Genomic DNA, 19,916 nt, shown 5'->3' on the forward strand with positions numbered 1-19,916 from the left:
TTGTGGAGAGGATCTATGTAAGCTCTGGTGGTGCAGTGGTATAGAGCACCCCTTCGGAATAGGAGTACTATCTGAAAGTGGGGTTGGGGGTTCAAGACTGGGTGAGGATACTTTTTTATAATATTTTTTCCAGCACTTTAAATGCATCTGGGGCTTATAAACAGATGGTTTTGAGGTCATATTAAGCATTTCTACACTATTCAGAAATTATGGACCCACTCTATCCACTACTATCAACGTCTACTGTAGCACTATTTCCGTCTACTATAGTGCTACTTTGCACAAATTTGCATTAATAGTGCAAAATAGTGCAATTATTTTTGGGGACCTCTCGATTTTGCACTATTTTTCACTATTCAACTACTGTGTCTATTAAGAGCTAATTTGTACTAAATAGGTGTAATTCGCAAAGGCGGTTTTTACAGATGAGATTTGCAGAGGGCTGTTCTGGAGTGCGGCGACATGATACAGCCCAGGGAAGAGGAACGAGTCGACATTTTTGGGCTTCTTAGGCCCTGGGATGAATGCGCCCGGAAGAACGTACCTTTTTTTGTAGCGGACTTCGGGGGCCAAGTCAAACAGGATCCAAATGTAGATCCAGCAGTCCGACTGCTTGAATTCGTAGAGCTGCACGCCGTCCAGTGAGAACATCAGAACAAGATCGTCTTCTCGGATAGTGCCCGCCTCGACCAGTTTGATGTACTCCTCCGCATAGAAAACATCTTCGGTGACCTCGACCATCTTGTGGGCATTGGCCATCTCCATCAGACGCTCCACCACCTTCTCCCGGTGGTGCATGCGCTCTGCGCAATGGCGCGATCGGTACAGCGCCTGAACCTGCGGGCCCAAGGGGTGTGTCTGGAAGGTCCGACGCGCCACTCGTTTCCTTCCCCGCATCTCGTACCACGCGGCCCCACACTCTGGGCAACGATCGAGCTCTGCAAATGGCCCCGTGTATGCGACACAGGTATCTGGACACATGTCAGTCACAATCGGTACAACTCCGCTGAGCTCTTGAACGATTTTTTGCATGGCCTCGTAAGTCGGCAGGGTGAGTCCTTCGTTGAATTCCATTATATTGTCCCGGCAGTCGCGATAGATCTTCTCTGAGTGGCCGGTCGCAATGAATTGTTTGAGGGCGAGACGGAGCGCGCGGTTTTCAGGCGCTGTGAGATCCGGCAGGTCTTCATCGTGTGCCGGATTGCGCATGCGCTCAATGACCTTAGGATCGAGCCCGGAGTCTTCGAGTGTCGCACTTTTGAGAGCTTGCACGAACGCCATGGAATGTTGGAGCTCAGCGAGTCTCGGGGCGGGGAGCGCGCCTGTCTCGTCATGGATTCCGAACTCAGGCTCTTCTTCCGGCACATCTTTGACCTGTGCAGGAGGTCGCGGAGAGGATGGACGTGGGTCGGCCTCGGGCACGTCAACCTCCGGTAGCTCGAGGTCCGCATCCTGGAAGGGGAACATATCCTCCTCCATGTTCTGAATGGAGACGTTCACGGAACATCAGAGGGCAGGCCGTCTCATCGCAATAGACCGCAAGCATTACTCACCGTGTCAGTCTCCTGAGTGTCCCGTTCCGCAGAATTTTGAGGGATCGCAGCGGCAGCGACAGCGGATGATGGGCCAGCATCAGTGCGCTCTTGCACCTAGAGAGACACATGTGAACTTGTGTGTAAAAAAACACGAACATGCATCGTGCCTGTGGATGCATCCTGGGCCGTTTGGCGCGACGCGCATCAGCCGAAGGTAGTGCATCCGAAGTCGAGTTCACTGATCCTCCATTCGCAAGACCTTGTAGAAAAGCCCGTTTGAATGCCTCATCGCGGTAAGGGGCATGGTCGAAATGCGTGGTGCGCGAGACTACGCGTGTCTTGCCCTTACAGTACCGTACGCAATTGCATTCGAAGGTCCTTTTGGGTGGCATAACGTCTTCTATAGAGCAAGAGAGAGCTAGTTGAGTAGGTTAATAGGTGTAATCACCCAGAGCGAGCGGATGCGCTACACGGCGGAGAGAGGTGGTGGCACGCAATGCTAAGACAGATACAAATGAATACATTACGGGGGGAGTGTTAAGGACATTACTCCAGGACATGTCCTTAGAGACATGACTAGACGTCATGGCCTTAGAGATATGACTAGACGTCATGTCGTTAGAGACACGCACGTCCGATCTCGCGGCCATAGAGCTAAGACGGACGTCAGATGAGCGCTTATGACCACCAAATCGACCAACTTCGATTCAACACGAGTACATACACCCGGACACGACCTACCACGCCCCAAATCCATCTGAATCGTGCACGTTTTCACTGGGGATGCACCTCGATAGCTCTCTCCTTTTCGGGCGAGTCGTGGGATCGCTAGGAGCCGCATGCACGCCTGACGATTACCTTTGGGAGGAGAACCACTCCAACGTTGTCGAGCATGACAACGGGGACGGAGAAGCAGTTGATCCACCTGAGATTCCGAGGGAGTCGTAGTTTGACTATAGCTTAATTTGAGAACATAGGCGCGTTCGCATCGTGCTGACATATATATTGTGTTCTTGCAAACTGCGTAGCGTCGCGTTGAGAATTGTTTCGTTCAAGACTCACATCGACTAGACTCCGAAGCACAGCATCCGGAACATTCACATAGCCACTAACCCAGCCTCCACACTAATCAGCGCGTGATCTGGTTGCTAGAAAATTTTGCGCAAGACTTACTATGAGGTATGGGATTCCTGGGATACAGATCAACAACCACAATGTCACAAGCCTCAGCGGATCGTGATAATGGTGCCCTCCAGCGACCCGATCCACAAAACACCACGTGAAAGCATCACGGAGAGCTGGCACAGATGAGCCCATGATCAACCTTGTCAGCGGGCTTGACGCGAATATAAACACAGAGCTGACCTGAGTCGAAAGAACCCGAGAACACCCTCCTGGCGTTGCGGGAACACCCGCAGACCATCCATAGCCAGATCCTTCACGACATATTACTTCGTGCCTATTCATACAGTACTTTTTATGTATACTTAATTGACAAGCACAACACAAGCACTGCGCGCATCTACGCCTCCGCCTCCTTGATAGATTTGAGCACGTACCCCTCAAGCCCACCGCAGATCCACAACTCCTGCACGCTCGCGCCCACCCTGCCTACCGTGTAACTCTTCGTCTCCCCGCTCGGCCACTTGACGTCCACCCGCCCCTCCGCCACGCGCACGTCGACCTCGTGCCCGCGATCGACCGTGAGCTCCCCGTCGATACCTCCCGCCCCGCGCTTCCCGTCTCGCGCGTACGAGCGCGTGAGGTCTGCGACGAGCGCGGGGCACTCCACGCACACCAGCCCGTTATTGATCGCGTTCCGCTTGAAGATGTCCCCGAACGAGCCCGCGATGACGAGCGGGACCCCCGCCGCCTTGAGCGCCGTCGCCGCTTGCTCGCGCGACGACCCCGTGCCGAAGTTGTACCCCGACACGAGGACGACGCCCTGCTTTACGAACGCGTCTGACGACTCGGGCTGCTTGGCGCGGATTGAGGCGACGAGCGTGGCGAAGGCTGGGTCGTAGTTCTCCATCACGACCTCCGCCTGGCGCGCGAGCGTGATGTCGTCCTGGTACGTGTACTTCCCCGGGTACAGCGCGTCCGTGTTCAGGTTGTCCTGCGGCGCGAACAGCAGCGGCCCCGAGAAGCTCGCGGGGAACCCGTCCAGCACCGGCTCCTCCGCTGCCGGGACGGTGTCGGGCGCAGACTCGACCTGAGCGGGGTTGACGAGGGAGAACTTCGGCGCGCCGGGGGGAGGAAGCGACGACGGGTCCAGCGAGTCAGGGCTCGCGATGTAGCCCTTGATCGCGCTCGCGGCGACGACGGCGGGCGAGGCGAGGTACGCCTGCGCGTTCGGGTGTCCCATCCGCCCCTTGTAGTTCCTGTTCGTCGCGCTGATGCCCGTCTCGCCCTCCTGGAGCAAGCCAACGCCAAGCCCGATGCATGGGCCGCACCCGGCGGGGAGAGGCTTCGCCCCAGCCAGAACAAGCGTCTCCCAGTCGCCGCGCTTCTCGGCATCCAGCTGGACCTCGGAGCTCGCGGCAGCGACGTAAAACTCGACGCCCGGTGCGACCTTGCGGCCTTTGATGACGGCGGCGGCAGCAGCGATGTCGGACGCGCGCGCGTTCGTGCAACTGAGTAGGTAGGCTTTCTGGATCGGGATATGCTTCGACTCGAGCGCAGGGAGAGGGGTCGAGACCTTGACGCTGTTAGGGCCGGAGACGTGCGGGACGAGAGTAGACAGATCCAAGACGAGGTGCGAGGCATACGCGGCGTCGGGGTCCGAGCGCAAGTTTGTCGCTCGGATCGCATCCAGGCGGGCACGGTTAATCCGGGGATGTTCTGGGGGAGGCGGGATGGACGAAGAGACAGCGGGAGAGGCGAACGTCCGGAACTCGAGCCGTTTCAAGGTACGCTCATACCACTCCAGCGTGACATCGTCCACAGGGAACACACCGGCCAGCGCGCCCCACTCCGTCGTCATGTTCGCAATCGTAAGCCTATCGTCGACTGAGAGCGCAGAGACGCCGTCCCCGGTGAACTCGATAGCGCCGTTGAGCACCTCGTCTTTGTTGAAGTATCCGCAGAGCGCGACGATGACGTCTTTGCCCGTCACCCCGTGCGGGAGCCGGCCCCTCAGCTCGACCTTGATCATCCGCGGGACCTGCCACCACGTCTTCCCGGTCGCCCACAGCGCCGCGGCGTCCGTACGCACGATGGGCGTGCCGACGCACCCGATGCCGCCATACATGTTACTGTGGCTGTCGCTCGCGACTGTGAGGGTGTGCGGAAAGGCGTAGCCCTCCTCGACGAGGACCTGGTGGCCAATGCCGCGACCTGCCGGGTAGAAGTCGATACCGTGCTGTCGGGCGAAGGCCTCGATGGACGCATACTTGGACAGATTCTTAGAAGACTTGTTTTGGACGTCGTGGTCGAGGGTGAAGACGAGCTGCTTGGGGTTGTGGATGCGGGTTGCGCCTATTGACTTGAACCTCCACAGGAACGAAACAAGTTAGCGCATTGCTCGAATGACAGGACTAGTTCGGATGCTGCGCAGACGATTTGACTATCTCATTACCAGCCTTATGTTCCAACGACGGAAGGACGAGTCGATCCAATACCTCTGACGCATCTCGTATGAACGGATGTGAAGCTGGTCTCTGCAGGCTTACCGAGCAGCACACAGTTATGCGTTTGCACTGTTTGTGGTTCCTTTTTGGAGGGCTCGCAAGGTACGCAGCCGCTCTAATCGCAAATTCGGAACGCTCTCCAATCGCGAGTTTGCGTGCTCGGAAACTCTGTCACCTCCAAACTGCATCGGGCACACATATAGCCAGACATGACGCTCCCGCAGTTATACGGATTGCATAAACCGGAACGATGGCGCAAAATGCTGCTCTGCGTGCGGACAGAAAACCGATACGTTCCCCATCCAAGCCGGACTCCTCAAAACAAGATTCGTTCCAGGCTAGCGCACGTCTATGAGATTGCATCGAAGAGCCTACAACATAGTATGTAGCAGAACCCTGGGAGAGGAGACCGACATGGCCCACGGGAATGCGTTTGACGAGGTCATGAAGCTTTATGCAGGGAGCCCTTACCCGTCTAACCCGACGAGAATGATAGTATCAAGAGCAAAATTCTTTCTCTCTTCGAGATAGAACCACGCATGTGAGGCACAACCTGCACAAACCAGAATGGGGGATCGGGCAGGGCGACGAGTGGCCTGCCGTAAGAAAACATCAAAAGTTACTCACTTGGATATGACAGGTCCAGTGTTATCGTGTGTCATAACATGCTCAGGGCGAATCATCACGTAGTCCCCAGCCTTGACAGCCTTCCCCGCAGGCAAATCGACGGCATACCGCTGGACGACCTTCTCGATGACCGTTTGCGGAATACGGGGAGAACCAGAGGACACCGTGGCAAATCCTCGGAGAGAGATGAGGCTACGCCGTCCCCATCGTGCTGGTATACGCATTGGCGCAGGTACCACAGCAGATGAAGGTATACGAGAAGGGAGAGAGAGGGAACGAGATGAGTCAACCTTGGAGCACTCTTCGAATTCGCAGACTCGTGTGGCTGCACGCCAGACGCCCGCGGCAGCAAGAAAGGGCGGGCCGACAGTGCCGAGAGCAGGACCAATCAACGAGCTCATATTGTTCGCCACGACGCTTGCACCAACTCCACGATGTTCGAGCTTCGTGAAACCCCTCTATTCTCTCTCATGAGCAGGGGACTGAAACGGCCGGTTCGACGTCAATTAGGTGACAGGTCATAGAATGTAAATTAGGCCCTGACCACTACTGATTCTCTGAGCTCACAATCAGTGTCTTCCATGCGCATTACAATCCCATGCGGCAGCCTTGCTCGCTGATGCACCATCGTGTAATGTTTACATAGCACTGCAGGCAAGCTCGCTGCTTCAAGCCAATACCATCATACTATGCCATTGCTATCGTTGCGCACGAGTGGGCTCACAGAGAAAGCTTGCGTAAATCCCACTCGCACCTTATTTGCTTCCGTTGACGCGGTGGTTTCCCAGTTGCTTGTTGTCCTTTTTGTTGTATCATACATTCTAGCTGACTATCTCACACTGATATCTCGATTACCACTTATTCGACTACCACTATATCGATTGGCTCGGGCCTGTGACCTGTACCAGCCGCGATGTTCACGTCGCGCGAATGTGAATTGGGATCAATTCTCTATCGAGTACCGGAGACGAGTTGAGACAGCGGCATATGCGTACGTCTATACTGCCCTTCATCTCCTTGTTATACACCGTCTAAGGGACTGCCACAAGCAGTACCTGCTAGAGCAAGTATGAAGAGGGGATCGGGAGCATACCGTGTCCCAAGTCAGACATCAACTTTATCTCAAGATACAACAGTCTCTATGGCCGATCCCAATCCGAGTCGTCCTAATATTTAGCTACTCTGAGGACAATTGATCCGGCTCTGCGTCTTCATACTGTTAAGGCGGTTACCGTTCCTCGTCCTCGCCCAAGGTCGAGTGCTCATCTTGCCCCAGGTAATCATCGGCCGCGATACAGGTACCAAGCGATCCAACGGCTCGTTCCATAAATAGTGAGCGATCGAGCTCAATTGAGGAGACCTGCGAAGAAGGCATGGAGGCCACCGTCCGGAGACTCGCGGATTGTATGTGTAGCAGGAAGCGTGAGACGAGGATTGAGGTTAGTCTGGATATGGCCAAGTGCAGCCCAGCGGCAGAAGCGTTCCCTCAATATGCAAACTATCGCATAAATGCACGCAAATGGTGGCCGTACGGGATTGATGCACTAGCGTTCTGCAGTACCCCGACGTCAAGCTGCATAGTGTGAGTAGCTGGCGGTTCATTGTGACGAAGTAGCGTGGTACCGAGAGCAGTGTCAATGCTAGGTGCACGCAGTTGAGGATGGCCAGGATACTAGGCGAGCTCGGGATGAGGTACGATACACATCGGCGGTGTGCAGCTCATGTGCAACTCACAGGAAGTAGATCGTTCCTTGTTGATTCTCGTTAGTGGTTATGTTCGTAGGCGATACGCCCGCTAGTAGACCAATGCTCACCGTCCACCAAGAGTATGTGAGAAACGGAGCCCTTTATAGAACGAATGTGGGCAATTTCGCCGGGGCGTGCAAGAGTGAACCATGTGGCACCGATTGCAATGCAATCTGCTGCAATGAGGCACGAGCGCGCAACGATGATTACTGAGATGGTCTTTCATCAGTATGAACCATAGTGAACATGCGTGCGCACTTGACGTCTATCACAAGCATTATCGGCTTCAGCTGAGAAATACGGGAAATACTGTATGGGAGGACAGACTTTTTCACAAGGTCGATAGACTCGCCGTCAATCCCGGTACATCCAGCTGGAAAGAGGTTTTCGCCTGTCAGTCCGAACCAGAAATGAACCTACCGGCATACAAGCACTCAGTAACAGTTAATGATATTGCGTATGCAGGTGAATCTCACAAAGTTGACTCCGGCAGATACGCTGGATAAGACGAATGTGATGGAGCCGAGAAGGTAGCTTCTCCGGAGGGCATAAACGCGTATTCCCGTAAAAGCTAGGCACGTCAAAGCGTTACAAGTCAGTCAGATTGAACCAGATTGAACCGAATGTATGCGCCCGTGCTCACCGGCAGGGATTAGGGGAAGTGAGAAGTCCACAGCAGTTTCCCCCCTTACGGAAGCACTGCAGCTAGGTGAATATATCCGTCGTGAGTATGCTTGCTCATCGCAGGTCCTGAAAGTAGACCTCACCCCTGGCGAAGGTGCAGGACTCGTTATCGTCAGCAGCAGCGGACGGTCAAAGAATTATCTCCTACCTTGCTCGAGATTTTCCCGGATCCGGCTGCAAGCTCCCAGACCAAGTCAAGCATGGTCATGTATTTGATCAACCAATATAGGATGGCGGCCCCAGTCACCCGTCTTCCCCAGAAACATCGTATCTCTTCCCCTGTTGTGATAATAGAGTCGTACAAGAAGAGAGCTATGGCGGCGACAGTCAGGATGCAATGTCCGAAGGGCGGCGTGCTGGACAAAGTCGGGATACCTGATTCGGCCACAAAAATGTAGTTCGAGATTGGACTAAGGAGATGGAGGAAGAGTTAGTGCAGATTGGCTAGGGCTGAGACGTGAGGGTAGGCTGCTTACTATGGATTATACTCCACGGCAATCTGCCCTGCCTGCGAGGAAGCCATATGGTGTAACGATTCGAGTTCTGGGAGAGCTCACTGGAGACAAGCTGGGGAGGGAAACGCAGAAGGCGTGTTATATGCTGCTGCTGAATAAGGTGTCAGAAGATGTCCGCAACTTCGTTACTCCGGACGCCGATGGAAGTCGCCCTCGAGTGTGCTGTCTCTCGCTTGTTTAGCACTACCTAATACTTACGGAACGCAGCGCTCCGGCCTCTCGGATGGTACAGCGGGGACTCCACGCAGGTACTGCAACGCTTGGGACAACAGCAGCTGGACGGGTAATTGGCGTGAGACTGGACGGACAAAATATCCAACAAGCACACGCGTCCAAAAATGACAGATGGGCGCAAGGTGTTCAGCCATTTCGCATCGATGTGGCACTCAAAACGTACCAGATGTGTTCTTTATGCGAAGACATACCATTCGTCATGGAGAGTGGCCGGAACCTGTGAAATAGTGACAGTACAATAGTCATTATATGAAAGTGGCCTGGATCAGCAAAGTTGTGCATACCGGTCAGTCGAAATCCTATACGAGCGCGATCGGCAGCTGCCAGGCGTTCGTCATGAAAGAGTACAGTGTATCTCGTCCCTTGCGTTCCGCGTGCACACGATGATCGCGCATTTTATGAGACTATAGGCGGTAAGTCCTGGTGAAGTACCAGTGCCAAGGGAAGCTAGCAATGGACGATGCAGAGAGGACGGCAGGATCGCCAGCTGCATTCGCCCAAATCCGGTCCGGCATTCGCCGCTGTCCTCTACAGGGCCAGCTCCTCGCCGACATCGACCACCTCGAAACTCTCGAAGGCCTCCATGAATCTCTTCCACCTCCCTCCATCCCATGCCCTGATGTCTGCCCACTCCTGGCTGTCCTCCCCACAGCACTTCTTGAACCACATGAAGAATCCGGCAACGGTGATGTCGGCATAAGTTATCCCTGCGTCGTTCCCCGCGAAGAAGAGCTTGTCTTTCCCGTCCATCTCCAGCCACTTAGCGATGTTGTGTATGCCCACTCGATTCTTCTCCCAATGCTGCGCTCTCTTCTCGCTCCCCGGTTCGATCTCCCCCGGCTTCCCCAAGACCTTGTCCCGCGTCTGACGGAAGAACGGCCGGCTTCCCTCTCGGAGTACGTCGTACATTGCGGCGCAGATGATGTATCCATATCCCGGCTCGAACACCGACCAGAACGCGTCCTCGAACGCGGCGGTCAGCGCATCCAAGTGCGGGGGGATGAGCGTGGGGGTATCTGGGTACGTCTTGTCGAGGTATTGCGCAATCGCGGCGGAATCGGACAAGACCGCGCTCGTGTTTGGGTCGTGGATGACGGGCAGTGTGTACAGCGGGGTGCCGTCGCGGCGTTTCTCTGCGGCAGTCGCGCCTATCGTCTTGCAGAGCGGTTCGATGTCTGGGTATTCGACCCAGACGGTCTTGTACGGGAGGCCCTTGATGTTCAGCGAGAATCTGCCGTCCAGCGCCGTGTATGAGCGATCGCGTTATGAGGTGTGCCATGGCACTGTAGGGTTCTCACCGAGTCTTCCATGTATTTGGAGACCAGGCCATGTCTCTGGCATTGCTAGGTATGTCGTAGAACACGATCGGCTCGCTCATATCTGGTGGTTGATGATAGAGCGAGGGAAGGATCGCCATTCTGTCACCCCGATATAGGTTATTGCATCCTCCCTGAAATTCACAGTTACTACCGGATAATCCTACATCTGCGTCTACGTAAATACTATACAAGCGTGCAGCGCCTGTCGCACCAGCTGACGATGGGGTTCACCAGGTCCCACGTTCTCTACCGTCTGCATCTCCGACAGCCTGCCTGGTATTGGTCGCAGCCAACTGTTCTCCCAACGATGCAATGTCCGCCGCAAACCTTACTCAATGAACGATTCGTCTGAACGCCAAAGACGTGCGGGCTAGTTTCCTCGACGCTCACTCTGGGCCGCACGACGCGAGCTGTGCGGAACAAATATTTCCGCTAAGGACCATGTCGCCGGTCAGCGTACACACGTGAGGCATCCACCCGTGTCTTGGCCACTCACCGTTCTCCGAGTACCAATCAGCCTTAGGGTTGTATACGAACCGCAGCAAGCCAGCTTCCCGGATTCGACGAAGCACCGCCTTGTGCAGTGTGACCACTGGCTGCGTGCCCCACCCCCAGTCGTATGCCACGATCTCCAGCGTGACGCTCTCGAGACGAGACAATTTCCCGGCCGGAGCGGAGAGCAGCTCATCCAGGCTGTCGAAGTCCAGAGACCGCACGGGGGAGAGCCGGTCGTCGAACGCCAGATACTTGGCAGGCATCCTCGTCCACATACGGATCCCGATCGCGCGGAGAGGTGGGGGCGAGCGCTGCGCGCCGATCGGCGCGAGGATGGACGAGAAGAAGGTGGGTCTGAAGGCGTCGGCGCCGCAGTTGTCTTTGATGCCGACAGAGAGGTACTCGAGCGCGCGACATTTCGCCAGCGCGGACCCGAGGCCGGTGAACGTCTGACCTGTCGTGCAAGGAAGGTATAAAGTGAACACTTGAATCGGGGCTGTACGCGTGCACGTGGCCCCTGCCACTCACCCTGAAGATCCCACATACTGGACGCGTCAACGACGACGCTGACGTTCTGGAGGCTCGGGGCGAGTGCGGAGGACAGAAGGCTGCACAGCTCCAGAAGGTCGTCTGTAGTGCCGCAGCCTACCGCGAGTGCCGTCAAGGTCCCTGGATTGAGCCCCCGCTGTAGGAGACCGTACCGTACGGCCGAGGGCGCCTTGCCATTGATGATCAGCTGCGAGAGCTCGAACGTCTGCCCGTAGTAGATGCTGTGGAGATTGACCAGCGAAACAGGCTTGGGCTCTTGCAAGTCGATGAGTTCCAGGCAGTGCACGTCGAACGCGGTGAGCAGGGTGCACCGGTGGAGCACTAACTTCTTCAGTTTAACCGGAGGCCGTCTCGCGTTCGCGAACGTCCATGGCTCTCTGTGTTGAGAACCACTGATGTAGAGCGTCTGTAGGTTGGTTAAGGAGGGCAGTATTGATGTGAGGGCGATGAGATCGGTGAGAGAGCGCTGTGCAGTGAGGGAGAACATATAGCAGCGCAGCTCCTGGATGCAATTCGCAAGCTGAGGGTGGGTGGCGCAGAAGTGAGTGAACTGTTCGCTTTCTCCCCTGGCCATGACGGTAGAGAAAAACCGGCGGTTAGAGAGATGGCGCCATAGCTTGCAGACCCGGGTGCACGCTGACAATGACCAGCCGGCATCTTTGAGAATCCCAAAGATCTCGTCGAATAGTTCTGTGGGCAACATATCGTTGATGAGACTCCGGTGGGCGATAGGCGGGTCGGTAGTTCCTGAGTCCAAGAGTCCGACTTTGTCGCTTGTCTGTGCAGCTTGCGTCTCGGGGTTGACCGAAGATATCGTACGGCTCTTCCGCCGGCCCAGAGCATACAATCGCAGCCATTTCACCCTGCTTTACTACAAGATTTAGATTGGATGTTCCTCCGAGGATTCGAAAGTACCCTCACCGCATTCTGGTCAACTTTGATCTTGGGCGTAAGTCGCAGGTGTTGAGTACCGAGGATAAGCTCTAGGAATCAACCGACTTTGCATGTCGCTGCGATCTGTCTAAGAAGCTCACACAGCAACGGGCCCTGTGCTCTTATCCTGCATCAAACTAGATGTCTACCCGGGGCGAGGGCCCGCCACAAGCGCCAATGCCCCATGCTCGATGATGGCGCCAGCGCCGTAACTGCAGTACTTAAGTAGTACTTACTTGGGGTAAGTACTACTTAACTTACTTGGAGTAAGTACTACTTAACTTACTTTGAACGCAAGCGATTACTTTTGTCCAAACGCTGCAGGCTTGCACAAGCTTGAACCCCAGTGAGAACTTACATGGGCTCAGCTGTATAAGGTCGATTCGTAGTGTATGACGTCGGGAAACCCGACCACACCCATAATTTGGCAGTACACCCTACTTCCACTGTATGTCGTTGTATGAAGTTGGGTGGTCGCCCGATACCAACCAAACGCCGTTGGACTGGGTCGGGCGCGGCCGTTTTCATTGGGTTAGGCGTGGTTGCTGTCGAGACCCTTTGTATCAGAACATTGTCGCATCATCGTATGCTATTGTATATCGTTGTATTGCTACACAGTATAATACAGCTACATTCAGGTGTCATTGAATACAGGGGGAGAATCCCGGATGCCGTTGGATCAAGTTGGGGTCAGCCGGTGGTGCCCATGGGGCGCGCATGCAGCGGCGTCGACCCCGCCGCCAAGAAAGAGACACAACCGCGTGCAAGAGACACAACTGCATGCAAGAGAGACCGCCGCCAAGAAAGAGACCGCCGCCAAGAAAGAGATCGCCGCCAAGAAAGAGATCGCCGCCTGCAAGAGAGACCGCCGACTGCAAGCGAGACCGCCGACTGCAAGAGGCAATGGGACTCAATAGCGGTGCTAGAATCGTACCATCTATGACGCAGGAACGCGTCCGAGCCTCTATGCCAAGATAATGGTGAGTAAAGGCAGGCCACACATGCAGCTGAACGCACCTGGCGCTCGGCCCGACTCAGTGACTTATAATGGGTCTCGAAGGCGTCCTGCGTGCCCTCCGTCTCCGTGTACCATCTCCGTGCATATATCCACCTGGAAAGCACGCGTAAATGAGATACTTGAGGGGATCAGTGCATGAGCGAACAGTACGTACTTGGCCCCTTGCATATCACCTGGGGGAGGCCAATGCGACGTCTTGCGAGGTGCACGAGTTCTTTTCGGCACAGAGGTCTTTGCGGGCTTGGCGGGGGGCTGCGTCGAAGGGGTAGTACCCCCGACAGCGGCGTCTTGGGGCTGGGGAATTGGGGCTGGATCCGGGGCCACAGAAGGAAGACCGACATCGAGGGGGGGACCCATAGGCACTTGAATAGGATCCGACGACGCCTCGGGGTGCGACAGGGACATTGACAACGGCGTGAGTGTTGTTAGCAACGCAAGGGACGACAGTGTGGCATGGGGAACTTGGATGGACTGGGATGAATCAGCAACAGGTAATGAGGCAGAGGGGACGGATAGGGAGGGAGACACAGGCGCGGCCAATGGGTCCGGCGGGGGAAGTCCACATAATGAGGAGTTGGGAACGATTGCGGGATGTCGTTCAAGCTGCAAGGCGGTCCTGTGGCCAAAAAGACCAATATGTTAGCAGCCTGCTAGACGTGTGAGATAATACAATGGACGTGGATGTCGATAGCTGGGGACACAAATGAATGTTAACAATGGACGCGGGGTGTGCAAGGCGAAGGCATTACCACTGCCAGCAGGCTCGGACCAGCTCGCTGCTTGCCCTTGAGTTTGTTGGACAGAGCGGGAATTTCTTCGACTGGGAGCCAGGTGTGATCACGGCGCCTGGTCATGCATGATTGAGTATATCTACATACCAATGTTCTGTCCGACTCCGTCTGGGTCGGTGCGGGCTTGCTTTCGAGGGCGGGTCGCATCGTTGTCGTCGCGGGAAAGCCGCTTGGAAGTGCCGCGACTAGGGGCGTTGTCCTGTTGCACCGACTCCGACTCAGATTCTTCCACATCCGATGCACTCTTGATTGTGTGCAGGGCGTTGCTGAGGTCGACAGTCTCCGTGCGTGCTTTGTCCCACTTGCGGGTGACATGTTCGTAGTACGAGTAGTACATGAAGATAGAGCCCTTCGCGTTGTTGTGGCAGAGCTGGAACAGGGGAAACTTCTTGCGCAGCGCGGTGTAAAAAAGCTCCTGTAACCATATGTCAGTGTCACGCCATTTCTTAGGGAGCTCGTATTGAGCCGTCCGGGCGAGGTTGATGAAAGTGCGGCAAAACTTCCGGGCGTCATTGATGTAGTCTCCCTCGGCAGGAGTGCCGTCAGGGTACTCGATGTAGGGAGCGGTGTGGTTGATCCCCTTCGAGGACATTGCCTTGCCTCGCACAGGTTCCTCCCCAATCCGCGTGGTCTTGTTGTTCTCGCGCTTCCACTCGTTCCAATCTCGGACGGTAAAAAATTTGAGCTGGGTCAACGGCAGGAGGAGTGATATCAGGAGATGTTTGGATGATTGAAACTGTGAAATACATACTTTCGGGAACTTTGTTTGGTCGCGCGGACAGTCATAGCCTGGCGGCTCTCCGTCCTGAAGCGACTGTGTCGCCACCACAGATTCGAGGAGGAGACGTTTGAGAATTGCTGTGGGGGATCAGGAGACAACCGTCATGCATGTCTTGTAGGCGTACCTCGGCTGTCGTCGGTATCATTGGTGACATTGGCCGGCTTCTTGTCTCCCCTGGTTGGGTGCCATGGTGAGCACGATGTCATTAATTGGTAACCTACTCACTTGGATTCTTTGAACTGCATGCGGAACGCGTGAAATTGTTGACTGCAGGTGTACTGTGTCAGCGGGGCCATGGAAAAAGTGCGAGCCGACATACCGTAGCTCCAGGTTTTCTTGGGCGACGCCGGTAAATTGTCGGCTGCAGGGATGCCGGGTCAGCAGGGCAATGAGAATAGTAGCACGCCGACGTACCGTAGCTCCAGGGTGTCTTGTTCGAGGCGTTGGAGCCGCGCGCCCATTTCCATATAGGGCATGGAAGAGTGAGAGGGTGTGAGGGGCGATGAAAGCGAAGTGTTCTATCGAGAGGTTAGTATATGCGCGTCATTTGGTACTCCAAGACAAACCAAAGATGATAACGACTGCATATATGCGCCGTGCTGATCGATTCCAGGGGAAAACAAACTATGAGGAGTGTAGGTAGGGGATACTTTGGAGGCTGAGGTGTACTCAGCGGAAAGAGCAAAAGGGTGGGCCCCTTCTGCGCGATATGAGGGGGCGGGAAATGAGAACGACTGGCTGAATGGAGATGCATGCGAGCGTGATTGGGAAGAATAAGCATTTTCAGCATGGGCTCGGCGGTAAACGGATTGAGAGCGAGAACGAGACGGTGACCGAGAATGTGATTCAGAAAGTGAATGAGAGCGTGATGGAGCAAAGTCATAGGTACACGGCTGTGATGGAGGAGGAGGCGAGGGAGTATGGGACTGTTCGGACATTTTTTGTAAGGGAGGATATGGACTGGTTGAGAGGAGGAAAGTAGACATAGGACGCACGACGTCTCTCTGGCATGGTTTGACGCCCATGACCATATCAGGTGTGTGCGTGGCTTGTTCATTGCATTAATGGGATCTGCATGATTGTCGTCTTCGCGCCTTCTATGATTTGCCTCTTCTGACCTTCACTGGTCCAGCCCGTTTTGTCGCCATATATCTGCTGACTTGTTGCCCCATGGATGCCATCCACTTCATCCGCCGTCTCGCGGCTAACGGTCAACCCTATCCAGCCGACACACCTCGTCCAGTCATAGACTTTCTGATGGCCACGGAGGTGGACGGCACTCATTCGGACGATACGCGGTATGTCACGCTCAGGGAAAATTTCTGACTAGATCTCTCATTTCCGTCAGTCCGAATGGCAGGCATCACAGTTTGCGTTACTTCCTGGAGGCCTTCGAATTGTTCCCTGCGACTCCACCAACATCGGATGCACCCGCCTGAACTCACCTGACGTACAACCTCCTCCGCTTGGCACTTTTCTGCGCGCGTGAGGCGTTCCTTCTTGATATCGCGGACTCTGGCCGGGCTGAATCACTGGACTACACCACCGCGGGCCCACTGTATTTGGAGCTGGATGACACGTTTGGAGACGTTTTGTCGAGTCTGTTTGATGCCAGTCCTTTAGGCGGGCTATTGGATGAGATTTGGTGTGCGATGAAATGCATATGTTTCCCATTTGACACTGATGTATTCACTCCTCCTGGCTCCATCGTCTCGACCGAGTGTAGCCCGCCATCTGACGATGACCCTACCACTAGCCTTCGCCCTGCATGTGGTCCTCTTCCTGCCCCTCAACCTCCCTGTGACTCTCTCTCTTTCGATTCCCGTAGGCCTCTCGACCTTAGCCTCGCTCCGCCTCGTGTTGTCTCTCCCGCAAAAGTCTCTGTATCTGTATCTCGCCCAGGCCCCGCCAAAGTCTCTGTTGCACCGGCCTCCATTAGGCCTCCACCTGTACCTCTGTCAAAGTCTCTAGTCCCTGATTCTGCTCGCCCACGCAAACGCAAGCTCAAGACATCGCGTCCTTCTGGCCCACTGCAACCATTCTGTTCGTCTGGATGGGGCGAGCCGAAGTCTCCGCCCTCTTGCTCCTCAACACCACAAATGCCGCCCCCACACGCTCCACCGCCCAGGCAGCGGTCCCCATGGGAGGACTACAGTACGTCCTCTTCTGGCTTTTCCCTTTCGCGCCGCCTCTAGTATGTACACGTTCCCACTTCTTTCGCGCCGCCCACGCACGCGCTGTTCAATGTGAGGAGATTCACGTAGCCTTCAATTGCATCTTGTGTCCCTACATATCCTGTATGCGATAGGGTGTATACAAATCCATATTGTATATTGTCACCAATGGCGCCATGACCGCCACATTGCATTGCCTTGGGACATCCAGTCCACCTGCCCTTCCTTGCCCTCAGGACCACCGAGGTCGCTTTGGTCGCTCCCGCGCGGACTTCGAGACCGATTGTCCACTCGATGCAAATCGGATGTCGACCAGAAGTCGGAAGAGAATCCATCTCGTCAGCCCAAGGTATGACGATGGGAAACGGTATATCTGGGGATCCACTCATTCGTCTCCTGCTGATCCATCGTTGTCGGTGATGGTCTGCTCGCGCCCGATCCAGGTTATGTCGAACCCCAGCCTGTCCATAACAAAGAAACGATTGGAATACAGCTCGGCGGCGTGCGGATCTTCAGCTTCCTCGCGACGGGGAGGGAGAGGTACCATAGCGACTACTGACTTGATGTCCTTGGCATCAACGACCTCGCGAGACTCGTCTCCTCGATAACGACAGGCGATGAGTGCGCCATGTGACTCACGCACAATAGCAGGGTCCGGGGGCGTAAACATCGACACCATGGCCAAAGTGAGATCAACGTCGTCCGTGCCGCCATCGTCTCGCATCTTTTTCAACCTAAAAAAATACTGGACCTCCGCGATACGATTGTCTGTAAGCTGGACATTCATATTATTCAGTAAGATTAAGCTCTGACAGTGAAAACATGATGCGCACCTTGACCATGCGCGAGCGATGCACTGGGCGACCGCGCCTCTCACCCTCCTTCTCCTTCCAGGCAGTGCGTGCAACTTGCCCGTTGGGGAGACGTAAACGTCCCCACTTGGCGACACGAGGCTGCCAGTCCTGGGGCACCCGAACGGCCTGAGCGTTGAGAAAGGTGTGCAGTACAACGGCCTCGGCTTCAGAGATCAGTTTGGGAGTGCGCGCAGTGGGATGGAGGAGAACGTATTGGTCACCGAGATCCACAGCCCCGGCGGGCAGGTGCACGGGCTCCTCTAAAGCCTCGGGGAACATGGCTACCAGGGCGCTGATTTGCGCGCGCCGGAGTCCACGGAATGACAAGTTTTCGTACGGTTTGGAATGAGAGCCTATCTCCGCAGTTAGATTTCCAATAGCGTTTTCGAGAGCCCACTGTGAATGTAACCAGGCAGGTCCCACACGGACATTCTCCGGCATGAGGTGGACAAGGGCATGCAAGGCTTGGCGACAGAAGTGGAGACGATCCACACGTCGCGCATAGAAGTTTAGCTCGAACTCTTCAACGTATTCGACTAGAAGATTGTGTGCGGGTCCCCGACGCTCCACAGGGGTCTCGAGAAGCAGCGCGACCCGAGCCCCTGCGACAAGCTTGCAAAAATGGCTATAATACTTCGGTTTTTGGATCGCCCACAGCAGACCAGGTAGAAGCCCATAGAAGTAATACATGAATTCCCAGGCCTTGTAGCCACTCGAGATCTTCTCTGCAGGGTTACGCGGCGGGCGATCAAAAGAGCCAGGGAGATAGAGAGATGCCTCAGCAACCAGCTTCCCATGAGCCTGCCAAGCAGCGTCGCCCGACAAGCACGCCCAGTCCCAGTCAGCCAAAGGATCCGTCTCAGTTGATCGCCCCAGTTTGCCCCGAAACAAGCCGATGACCAGCTCAGTGATATTCAAGGTAAGCAGATGCATAATGTCGGCAGGAAAAGTCCCAGGGAAACCATAGTTGATAGGAAGTCCCATGAAGATCGACGGCTTCGCGATACCTGTTTCGAGGCGCTTCGCGACATATTGACCATGGGTGCGACAGGTGAGAAGCTCCGACAACTGACGTTGATAGCGTTCGGTGTTGGTCTCCTCTCCGGGGGGCTCACGGACTGAGTAGTCAGGGTGGGTGCTCCCTCGCACATGCTCGTAGTCCGGGTCCGAAGGTTTCAGCATGGCAGCATAGTAGTGTCACAGCCAACGAGCTGTGCCACCAAAACAAACAAGGGCAAAGCTTACTGATGCAGAGGTTGGTGCTGAGAAGCGAAGCAACCAGAGGTGACACAGCAAGAGATGTGAAGAGATGTATTCCCTAGACTAGAAGGGGTAGTGAGGAAGGTAGGGCTGCTAGCTACCTACAGAGGAGATGGGGAATCGACGAGAAGATCAAGTCTGAGGTTCCCTGCCTCAGACTCCCTACTATATATACTAATACAATGGTGCACAGACCAGGTACCTATTGACCATCGTTTGGTCAGAGTTCTCTGCCTCATGTCCTACCCTCTGACCTGCCTCATGGTGACCTTACGACTAATACCTGAGTCGTGCCGAGTCCGGACCCCTCCCAATGAGTAAGCGCTCCTGCTGTCACATCAGTCACCTGTCTGTGAGTGAGGATGGGCGCTCCTGGCCATCACGAGGTCTGGGGTTCGATCCTGGCCCCTCCACTTTCCGATACGAGTTGTCCGCGGTCAAGGTGAGCGTCTGTCTCAGTACACATGACCCCCAGGTCACGTGGCACGAGAAAACTGTGACAGAGCTCTTGGCAATCATCCGAGCCTTGGAGGAATACCGGCACTACCTGGAGGGACACCCTGAACTAATTGAGATCTGGTCAGACCATCTCAACCTCATCTACTTCCGACAAGCACAGAAGCTCACACGCCGACAAGCCCGATGGAGTTTATTCATGTCCCGCTTCAACTTCGTTCTGAAGCACCGACCTGGAAAGACAATGCTACGAGCCGACCCTCTGTCCAGGAGGCCAGATCATGAAGAGGGGGTAAGCAGTGATAACTTTGGACAG

The 19,916-nt window shown here is 55.2% G+C and overlaps 7 protein-coding genes across 7 annotated transcripts in view; 1 reads left to right on the plus strand and 6 right to left on the minus strand.

Annotated features, from left to right (window-relative positions):
- The window catches only part of DICSQDRAFT_60547 (uncharacterized protein), a gene marked incomplete at both ends in the record, with an annotated part of 4,421 nt that extends 3,140 nt beyond the window's left edge, over positions 1-1,281 (minus strand). The window contains one exon of the mRNA XM_007365751.1: positions 424-1,281. Coding sequence (XP_007365813.1) covers positions 424-1,281 — 858 coding nt within the window. The remainder of the gene's footprint in view (positions 1-423) is intronic.
- A 1,545-nt stretch (positions 1,282-2,826) lies between these two features.
- Positions 2,827-6,042, minus strand: DICSQDRAFT_155148 (homoaconitase). Its single transcript, XM_007365752.1, has 3 exons — positions 5,792-6,042; positions 2,901-5,026; positions 2,827-2,833 (listed from the first exon to the last, which is right to left on the minus strand). The coding sequence occupies exons 1-2, from the start codon at positions 6,013-6,015 to the stop codon at positions 3,058-3,060; spliced, it is 2,193 nt and encodes a 730-aa protein (XP_007365814.1). The 5' UTR covers positions 6,016-6,042; the 3' UTR covers positions 2,827-2,833; positions 2,901-3,057.
- Positions 6,043-9,341: 3,299 nt separating this feature from the next.
- DICSQDRAFT_136582 (uncharacterized protein) lies at positions 9,342-10,311 on the minus strand. Its single transcript, XM_007365753.1, has 2 exons — positions 10,269-10,311; positions 9,342-10,201 (listed from the first exon to the last, which is right to left on the minus strand). The coding sequence occupies exons 1-2, from the start codon at positions 10,298-10,300 to the stop codon at positions 9,499-9,501; spliced, it is 735 nt and encodes a 244-aa protein (XP_007365815.1). The 5' UTR covers positions 10,301-10,311; the 3' UTR covers positions 9,342-9,498.
- Positions 10,312-10,659: 348 nt separating this feature from the next.
- DICSQDRAFT_170132 (uncharacterized protein) lies at positions 10,660-11,907 on the minus strand (the record flags this gene model as incomplete). The annotated part of the gene is made up of 3 exons (XM_007365754.1): positions 10,660-10,721; positions 10,786-11,238; positions 11,313-11,907. 3 exons carry the CDS (start codon positions 11,905-11,907, stop codon positions 10,660-10,662), a joined length of 1,110 nt encoding a protein of 369 aa, XP_007365816.1.
- Positions 11,908-13,203: 1,296 nt separating this feature from the next.
- On the minus strand, positions 13,204-15,332 carry DICSQDRAFT_170133 (uncharacterized protein; the record flags this gene model as incomplete). The annotated part of the gene is made up of 11 exons (XM_007365755.1): positions 13,204-13,230; positions 13,284-13,377; positions 13,439-13,900; positions 13,962-13,975; positions 14,034-14,104; positions 14,163-14,760; positions 14,827-14,933; positions 14,981-15,030; positions 15,082-15,123; positions 15,176-15,217; positions 15,271-15,332. 11 exons carry the CDS (start codon positions 15,330-15,332, stop codon positions 13,204-13,206), a joined length of 1,569 nt encoding a protein of 522 aa, XP_007365817.1.
- Positions 15,333-16,026: 694 nt separating this feature from the next.
- DICSQDRAFT_170134 (uncharacterized protein) lies at positions 16,027-16,295 on the plus strand (the record flags this gene model as incomplete). Its single annotated transcript, XM_007365756.1, has 2 exons — positions 16,027-16,154; positions 16,205-16,295. 2 exons carry the CDS (start codon positions 16,027-16,029, stop codon positions 16,293-16,295), a joined length of 219 nt encoding a protein of 72 aa, XP_007365818.1.
- A 1,120-nt stretch (positions 16,296-17,415) lies between these two features.
- Positions 17,416-18,817, minus strand: DICSQDRAFT_60654 (uncharacterized protein; the record flags this gene model as incomplete). The annotated part of the gene is made up of 2 exons (XM_007365757.1): positions 17,416-17,838; positions 17,870-18,817. The coding sequence occupies 2 exons, from the start codon at positions 18,815-18,817 to the stop codon at positions 17,416-17,418; spliced, it is 1,371 nt and encodes a 456-aa protein (XP_007365819.1).
- Positions 18,818-19,916: the final 1,099 nt, after the last annotated feature.

The sequence above is a fragment of the Dichomitus squalens genome (assembly GCF_000275845.1).
Source record: "Dichomitus squalens LYAD-421 SS1 unplaced genomic scaffold DICSQscaffold_14, whole genome shotgun sequence".
Classification (NCBI taxonomy): Eukaryota; Fungi; Basidiomycota; class Agaricomycetes; order Polyporales; family Polyporaceae; genus Dichomitus; species Dichomitus squalens.

What these genes read in the sequence shown, in the direction of transcription:
- DICSQDRAFT_155148 (XM_007365752.1), bottom strand. Translation starts at nt 6,015, where the DNA reads ATGCGTATACCAGCACGATGGGGACGGCGTAGCCTCATCTCTCTCCGA. An exon ending in ACTGGACCTGTCATATCCAA is followed by an intron (nt 5,027 to 5,791) that starts GTGAGTAACTTT and finishes GTTCCTGTGGAG; the next exon opens with GTTCAAGTCAATAGGCGCAA.
- DICSQDRAFT_136582 (XM_007365753.1), bottom strand. Translation starts at nt 10,300, where the DNA reads ATGGCCTGGTCTCCAAATACATGGAAGACTCG. An exon ending in CCAAATACATGGAAGACTCG is followed by an intron (nt 10,202 to 10,268) that starts GTGAGAACCCTA and finishes GCTGGACGGCAG; the next exon opens with ATTCTCGCTGAACATCAAGG.